At 44.3% G+C, this 8,501-nt stretch overlaps 1 protein-coding gene across 1 annotated transcript; it reads left to right on the plus strand.

Annotated features, from left to right (window-relative positions):
- Positions 1 to 4,901: 4,901 nt before the first annotated feature.
- CCR75_009794 (uncharacterized protein) lies at positions 4,902 to 6,947 on the plus strand (the record flags this gene model as incomplete). Its single annotated transcript, XM_067967832.1, has 1 exon — positions 4,902 to 6,947. The coding sequence occupies one exon, from the start codon at positions 4,902 to 4,904 to the stop codon at positions 6,945 to 6,947; it is 2,046 nt and encodes a 681-aa protein (XP_067818987.1).
- Between the last annotated feature and the right edge of the window lie 1,554 nt (positions 6,948 to 8,501).

The following is an 8,501-nucleotide window of genomic DNA, read 5'->3' on the forward strand; positions in this document are numbered from 1 at the left end:
ACATGGCCCGCTTTTACTCGATCGGTAAAGAATTTATCGATCGCAAGTACTTGTTCACGAGGCAGTGGCCACTGCTTCATGACACAGTACTTCGAGCCCGGTTTGAGCTCGATCTCATGTCGAGTGCCTTTATCCTTAGGCAACTCGCATGGAACTGCTTCAGGGAATACATCCCTGAATTCTATTAAATCCTCGTATAGAGGATTTCCCTTGAGTGACTCCCAAGATTGAGTACTGTATCTTTCAATCCGAGTCTTCACATCGAGGACACTTTCGTCCATCGATGAGCTGCTGAGAACCCGTTCGTTCTCTGCAAAAATTACCGCTGACCGAATGTCGGTTACGTAATCGTCCTCTGTGACGAGTACGCAGATCTGCTTGATTTTACCACCATGCAGATCTCTCAAGAACCGCTTAGGTTCTAGGGTTGGTAATTGAGTTATCTCCGAAGTTAATTTCGGAGGCGCATACAGATCAAGAGTATAAGCGCCTACTCTTGAACCGATATTAACCAAGACATTTAATGTCTCGGTTTCTTCCTGGAATTTATCCACAGGCTGCCGAGGGATTAATCCCTCGGGATCTTGTAGTCTAGTAACTTCATCTATTTTGAGGAGGTTTCTCTTCAAGTGCGTGGGGACCTCTTCCCTAAACGTCTTCCGAGTGTGATTGCGCTATCACAGTCGGGTCCTCTTTGGTCGACTCTCTACTCGACCTAGGATTATCGTGTTGTCCCTTTGGGGCAACCGGTATACTCCTTGAATATCGCCCACCAGGCGTACATTCATGTCTCAATCCACTCGGCTTCTTCGAGTGGTGGACCTTCGGCGCTGCCTGTGCATTAGCACAGCCGCCGGCATCTTACTTCACAGTGTGATTAGTAATCACACTCGTACCAACGACCGTACACAAGTAAGGCCATCGCACTCATTCGTAGTACATCCACACGCTTGTGGACGCTCCAAGACGTTCATCAGATGGCCATCTGATGAACAAGTGGCAGGCATCTTTACGGATCGATGCTGCCAGCTGATCCTTGGCTCGTATTTTCTGAGCCAAGGTAAACCTAGGATGACATCAAATTTGTCATCCAAATCCAGTACGATGAAATCATCATACTGTAAATCTCTTAACGTGTAGTGAAATTTCACTACGCGTTTCATTACTGTTCTGTCGCAAGACGCACCGTCATCCTCGTTGGAGGGATGTCGCGCTCAACGTATTTGAGCCTACGACCCTCTAGTGACTGGCGACGAATAAAGTTATGCGATGCTCCGCAGTCGACTATGGCTCTAAGTGATAAATCATTTGTCACTTTTAAATTATAGGTGATGAGGGATACCTCATCACCAGGTGCAGAGACACATAATGATTGTGTGTCTGGAGCAACTTTAGTCAAGAGATTTGCAAATTCTCTTGAGGTTGCTGGATCAGTAGGGCGTTGCACCCCTACTGACCCCGACCGTTTTTTGGCGGTCCGCCTCGCTGTTGCGATTTCGCAACAACGTCGGACCCGCGACCGTTGCCCTTTTTAGCATTCAATCCATAATTGCGTTCGGTACCTCTCGGTACTGGGCGTGGGGCACTGTACTCATGAGCGTAGTGTCCCTAAATTTGATTGTTCGAAAAGCGAGATTTCTCGCTTTCGACATAAGAGACGTCCATAGGTTCTGGACCTCCAAGCTCGTGTCGTCTTTAAGGACGATACAATGGCGAACTAGCTTGAGCCTGTATCAAGTTATAGTCCTCCTTTTTTCGAAACGGATATTGCTTATTCAAGCGTATCCAGTTCAAAGCGGAATAGGTGGGTCCTTACGGTACCATCCGTAAGACTTTGCATGAACACCGTGGTCAACGTGGTACAACTCGCCAAGAGTCGTACGTGCTGGGCATAAGCGTGAACATCACGCTTGCCTTGCTTGAGTTTCAGAAGCTCTGATCGAGCTCTGAAATTAGCCATAGGCGGGTCAAACGTCGGTTTGACCGGGCTTTATAAACCTCTAGTGACCCAAAGACATATGGTTCGAGCAACTTAAGACCTAGTGCCCAAGTTTTAGCACGACCTGCCAAATTTGACTGAGCAAGTGCGACTTGCTTTGCACGTCGACGATGTGGCGAGCCCTTATGGCATCGTCCAACTCGACAAACCATCTCCCCAGGGAGTCTTCTTCGACTCCCCTATACGTAGAGATGTCAATATTTATAGTTTTCGGATGACGCGTGTGCGTCATCCCAGGTACAGGGGTCTGTACCTGTTGCAATCTCAACAGTTTTTCCTGTTAAGAGCTTTGCTGACTAAGCATGGCTACTTTCTCCTTCGCCCTGTCAAGTTCATGTTGTATGAACTTGGCAATGGCTGGATTGAAGGCATCTCTGTCAAAACCAGACAGCATGACCAGGATGGCATCGTTCCCTACGGTCGAACTCATTCGTTGGATCACACTCCTTTCTATGTCACTTAAAAATGAGTAGCTATCACGCGGAACGTGATTCGCATTCCCATTATCATCTGACATGTCCATGTTAGATGATAGAATTGTGGTCCTTGGACGGACTACAAAGTGCTACCAGGTGTAACAGGGAACTGCCGACTTGTACTGCTTCAGCACAAGTCCACTTTCCACTGCTTCAGTACAAGTCCACTTTGCACTGCTTCAGTACAAGTCCACTTTGCACTGCTTCAGTGCAAGTGGTACCACACGTCACTTCACTTCACGTGCACTAGTACGTGCAGAGGAAGACTCTGTTTAAAACACATTTCTTAAAATTCTTTAAAGATGGTTAAAACTAAACATGTTTTAATATAATTAAGTTCTTCAGTTTTTATCTATTCAATACTAACTTACTTTAAACCTTTATAAAACATGTAATAAATTCTTATCTGTCTCTCTCTTTGCGCGCGTCCAGTGCTGACTGGACCTCGGAGCAAGTAGATATGATGACCTATATCCACCAATGGATAAGCATTCCGAATATAACAATGTAAAGTTTTTTTTTTCAAATATTATCAGCTTTTTCGATAAAATATTAAGGGAGCCGGTGAAGCCACACACCCACACTCTTTCCCCGTCTGTCTTAAATAAAAGCGTCAATTATTACCACTGTATGGGTCATTCCACTGCATCCAAAAAGCAAGAGTTAATCCTTTAGAATTATAACGAGCTAAAGTTGCCCTAATGCTACACAGTCACCGTTAAGTACACTTGGTGTACTTAAAGGGATGGTCAATTACTTAAGAAAGTAATTAGTCCCACCACTCGGGTATGGTTCACATTTGTGATCATCCTTTTGAATGCACATAGGTGCATTCACATTAGGAGGGATGACGGCTAACGTCATCCGTTACGCGAGGTATTTAGAAAGATATACCTTGCAATACATATTGGTGTTATCTAGAGATATGACATTTTATGATTGGTAAAAATAGGTACTTATATTTAATACGATTAAAAAAAAATAGTCTGAAAACTACTCCCTACTTGGTAAGTGCGCACGAAGAGTCGGATCACCGCTCCCGTGACGACACGTAACCAGAGTACTTAGTCCGTTGGGTGAGGTCGCTAAGGCGCCCACCACAACTACCTCAGTGCACGCAAGAGAAGAAGGTCAAATTGCTTCCTCGCTGTGCTAGGGTGTGTGCCTAAGTAGAGCGTGGCCGCATTACGACGTGCCCGCTTACAAAAATCGTTTTTAGGTCGCCCTTTTAACCTGTGGTGCATCACCCCCTTCCCCAAATTAAATTAGGACACCGCTATATCCACACACCCTAATTATCTACATGAGAGTAGCGACTGCACATCAGAAACCGTGTTTTTGTTTGGCGGTGTTAAATGTGCGGTTTTGACCAGATGAAAAAAAGCCAAGAGCGCCTGCAATTGATTGGCGAGTCATAAAAAGAGCGAAAAGAAAGTGCAGCAAATTGAGCAGCGAGGGAGAAATTGAGCATGCATGTTAGTTAGTCTTTGGAGGTCAAGCTAAGGATGAATTTAATTACTTTACTTCTACCAACTTTTAGCGGATCTCTTCGATAATTTTAATAACTCCTTTTAGTGTTAATTTCATGTAACGATACACCCCGTTACACCCACCATGAGCCACAATTGCCTTATGTTCTGTTTTTTACTGGCTTTCGTTCGTAATTTCTTCGCTGAAAAAACACCTTGCTATTCAACATGACAGTACGCATATATTGCGAAGTCTTTTGCAGACCTTCCGAGCTACTGAAGCTGGAAAGGCCTGCATAAAGGTTTCTCAATATATATTCTAATAATCAACAAGTTGCTACAATTACGCTACACTCATAGCGGTAGATAATTAAGAGGTGTGGCTACATCAATTCTCAAATGAAATTTAGCGGGGGGATAAACCCAGTCCAAAAGGGATCTAAAGACGACTCTAAAGGAAAGATTGTCAATTTTGCGATATAGCGGAATAATGAAACTGTTCATGCGTAATCTGTAGTTTTATTTGATTAAAACAAATACACGGTGAGGGTGTGGCTATACCAAAAAAAGGGGGGAGCTGTATTAATTAACAACCTTTAAGTGTTAATTTCATGTAACGATACTCCCCGTTACATACGCGACGCAAGCGTACATTCCGAGATATTAACCTCACATCAAGAGTTTCTGCTTTAACTGTATCAGTAATCACGATAAATTTTTCTTTTTATTATTATCTTGCGTACTGTTGAATGACATGTTTGTATTTGCAAAGCCACTCTTGCATACAGACGGCCGACCAAATTGATTTAATGATTCGTGTTTTTGTGCTGATAAAAGCGCATAAGCTGTTAGGGAGTTCACTTTTTGCATCTAGTGCTCGATTGACCAACCACGTCGCTTCATTCTTCACTTAAATGCTTTATAAGCCAACCAAATTACTCGTAATCATTTACGCGAATGGCTTTTGACCCACGGTGCGTGGCATACGAAGGCCGCTTGCAGGCCGACCACCGCACAGCCGAGTACATAGGCCGTGGGAACCATGACGCTGATGCAGCATGCTTTCGATCGAGGCATCCAGTCGGTTTCTGTGCGTCATCTCGCATCTTTTACTATGAGACTCGAATCCTCGCGACTTTACCTCCTTCTTCCGTTCCGCCACAAAGAGCATCATCTGCTTTAGCATTACGCCCAACGACAGACCATGCCATTCACGACCAAATTCCTCCAAGTGTGCAGGAAGATCTGGATCCTGAAGTCTGGAATACCAACCTCGTGCACCACCCGCTGTTGTCGCACGAAGGACGTGCGCATACAATGTTTTCCCAAAATCCTCGCCTTCGGCATTTTACGCGACATCGAACGCTTCGTCCTAGTGAAAAAAAGCGATTCCATCATCAAGTGGCCGTGGGGTTTATAATCGACGAAATTGAACAAATGCCTCATGTAACAACTCCAATCGGAATTAATAGGACTCGCAAGCCATCTGGAAATTTAAAAAAATCGAGGAAAACAGATGGTTTTAACGAAGCCAACGAACGTGCGGCGAATATTGACACGACTTCTCCGACGATTGATCACCGAAATTTAGGAGAAAATGTGAATTCGTTGGCTTATGTTGGTAAATCGGGGACCGTACTTGCTTCTGGACACCAAGTTCTGCAGTGCGAACGCTACGGAGCTGGTGACGTGGTTGGCTGTGGCATTTTATGGGATACCCATACGTTCTTTTTCACGTGTAATGGCACTTTGGTGGGCAAAGTCGCTGCTCGAGACGTGCCAGACTTGGATCCCTTTGAACAAATTGACACTCGGGATGAAAACGAGTGCTGGAGTGATTTCGAGAGCGACGACGATGACGAGTTTAATGACTGGACGGAAATGAAAGCCTTGTACCCAGCCGTGAGTCTTCATGGCATTGGTGAGTGTGTGCAAGGCGTTTTTGAAAAGCACGCGTTCCGCTTTGATGTACAAGAGTTTGAAACACAAGTGCATTCAGACCGGCAACGTCTTTTGCATATTGAGAGTGAACAACAAAAAACACAAAGCGTGTCCAGCAAATTAGAAGAGGCTGAATTGACAGTCGAGGACTTTGTACAAGAGTATTTGGTCTTTCATGGCTATGAGAAAGCTTACGTGGCCTTGAAAGGAGCTCAAGCGCCTCGAAAAAGGCCTCTTCAGTCTATTAATTGCGTTCACGAAAGCAAGAATGTTGTTTCGAGTGTAGAAGCGAATTGTAGCGAGTTCACTACGATTTCAAGTGACGGTAGACCTTTAAACCCCGTACTGCTCGAGACATTAAATTTTCGCCATCACGTGCGAGAACTCATTCAATGCTTTCAAACAGCTCAAGCGCTTGAATTGATCCAGCCATATGGCAATCAATTGAATTTGCAATTGAAAGACTTTAAAACGATTCGTTTCAACTGTCACCTTTTATGTGTCGTCGACGAATTAACAAGACCGTCTATGATTCAAGCACGTGAAAACGAAAGCAAAGGGATGAAAACCAAAACGTGGAATCCAGAGAGTGCGATTGCAGTCGCACGACGCGTTTTCAGAGACGATTCAATGCCTCAGAAACACCAACGACACGTGCATGGAAGCAGGTTGAAAGATGACCAGGACATTGCGGCAGTCATGAGCTTGCTGCTCTACGACCAGCGCGAGAGGGTTCCATTGACTTGGCGAGGGCAATTCTTTCTCACGTCGGCGTTTCGCGAGTCCGTTATTGATCATGTGAATCGGTTTCTACTTGAACGAACGGACTTGGTAGGGCCGCAAGGCTCAAGTTTCGAGACGTTTTTATGCCGTCTCGAAACGTTGCAACACGAGTGTTTAAACCATGGGTGTCACGTGTATCCTGAGGATCCAAACGACTTGACGACAGAGATCCGCAAGATGCCATGCCGACGAGCGTCTATGTCGTCGAGTTTTGAGGATTCGTCGTCGTCTTTGAGCGAACTCGAGGACCAAGTGCACGAGAATGACATGCAGGCGTGAAATTGAAGGATGCAGATGGAAATTCTCTTTCAGTTTCAATCGAAAGCGGGGGGCTGGCTATTAAGTGGATCCAAGTGTGTAACGATGAGATCGACTCGTCGTTTTGTTACTGATATTATAACGGGGTGTATCGTTACATGAAATTAACACTTAAAGGTTGTTAATTAATATATTATCTAAAAGGTACATAATTTTTGGAGAATATTACGTTATATAGTAATGTTCAGAATTCTTATCCATAAATAGGTATAGACCATTTTATCTATTTATTCCGCAGACTAATCAGCTGTAGATATAAACAAAATAAAGAGACAGATAAGATAAGAATTCAGTTGCATGTTTATTATTAGTTTATAATTCAGTTAAAGTAACAGACAGAAAGAAGAGATACTTTAATTATATTAATACAGTTTTCATTTTACCCTCTTTAAGCTAGTTACCTTAAAGAGAAGTCTTCCTCTGTACGTGCTAGTGTTGGTCTAATGTTAGGCAGTCCTCGCAAGTGGATTATGTGTAGTTGACTTGTACTGAAGCATCCAAGTCGTAGTGCCCCGTTACACCTGGTAGCACTTAGTAGTCCGTCCAAGGACCACATTTCCCTCATCTAACATGGACATGTTAGATGATAGTGGGAATACGCATCACGTTTCCCGTGAAAGCTTCTCCTTTCTAAGTGACATAGAAAGGAGTGCGGTCGAACGGATGAGTTCGACCGTAGGAATTTTGGCAATGCTGTCCAATTTGGACAGAGGTGCCCTCCATTCAGCCATCGCCAAGTTCATACAACATGAACTTGACGATAAAGGAAAAGGTAGCCTTGCTGAATCAGCAAAGCTCTCAACAGGCGAAACTGTTGAGATTACAACAGGTACAGACCCCTGTACCTGGGATGACGCAAACGCGTCGTCCCGAAACTCTAAAGATTGACATCTCAAAATATAGGGGAGTCGAAGAAGACTTTCTTTTAAGATGGTTTGTCGAATTAGACGATGCCATAAGGGCACGTCACATTATCGACGAGCAAATGCAAATCGCATTCGCTCAATCAAATCTGGCAGGTCGTGCCAAAACTTGGGCATTGGGCCTTAAGTTACGCGACCCACCTGTCTTTAAGTCGCTAGAGTTTTTAATGCTCGGCTCAAACAGATGTTTGAACTGCCCAAGGCTGAGTTCGAAGCTCGATCAACTTCTAAAACTCAAGCAAGCAAGCGTGATGTTCTCGCTTATGTCCAGCACATACGACTCTCAGCGAGTTGTATCACGAGCAACCCAGTTCATGAACACACATTGATTACAATGTTCTTGCAAGGTCTTATGGATGGTCCCGTAAAGACCCACCTGTTCCACTTGGAACTGGATACGCTTGAGGAAGCAATCCGTTGCGGAACAGGAGGACTTTAGCTTGAGACAAGCATAATACCTTAAATAAATTTGTGTAAAAATATGGGTAAAAGGGTATGAGCTCGTCATCGAATCGTCCCCCAAGACGACACGAGCTTGGAGGTCCAAAATCTATGGACCTCTCTTATGTCGGAAGCGAGAGACCTCGCTTTT

The sequence above is a fragment of the Bremia lactucae genome, linkage group LG13 (assembly GCF_004359215.1).
Source record: "Bremia lactucae strain SF5 linkage group LG13, whole genome shotgun sequence".
Lineage (NCBI taxonomy): Eukaryota > Oomycota > Peronosporomycetes > Peronosporales > Peronosporaceae > Bremia > Bremia lactucae.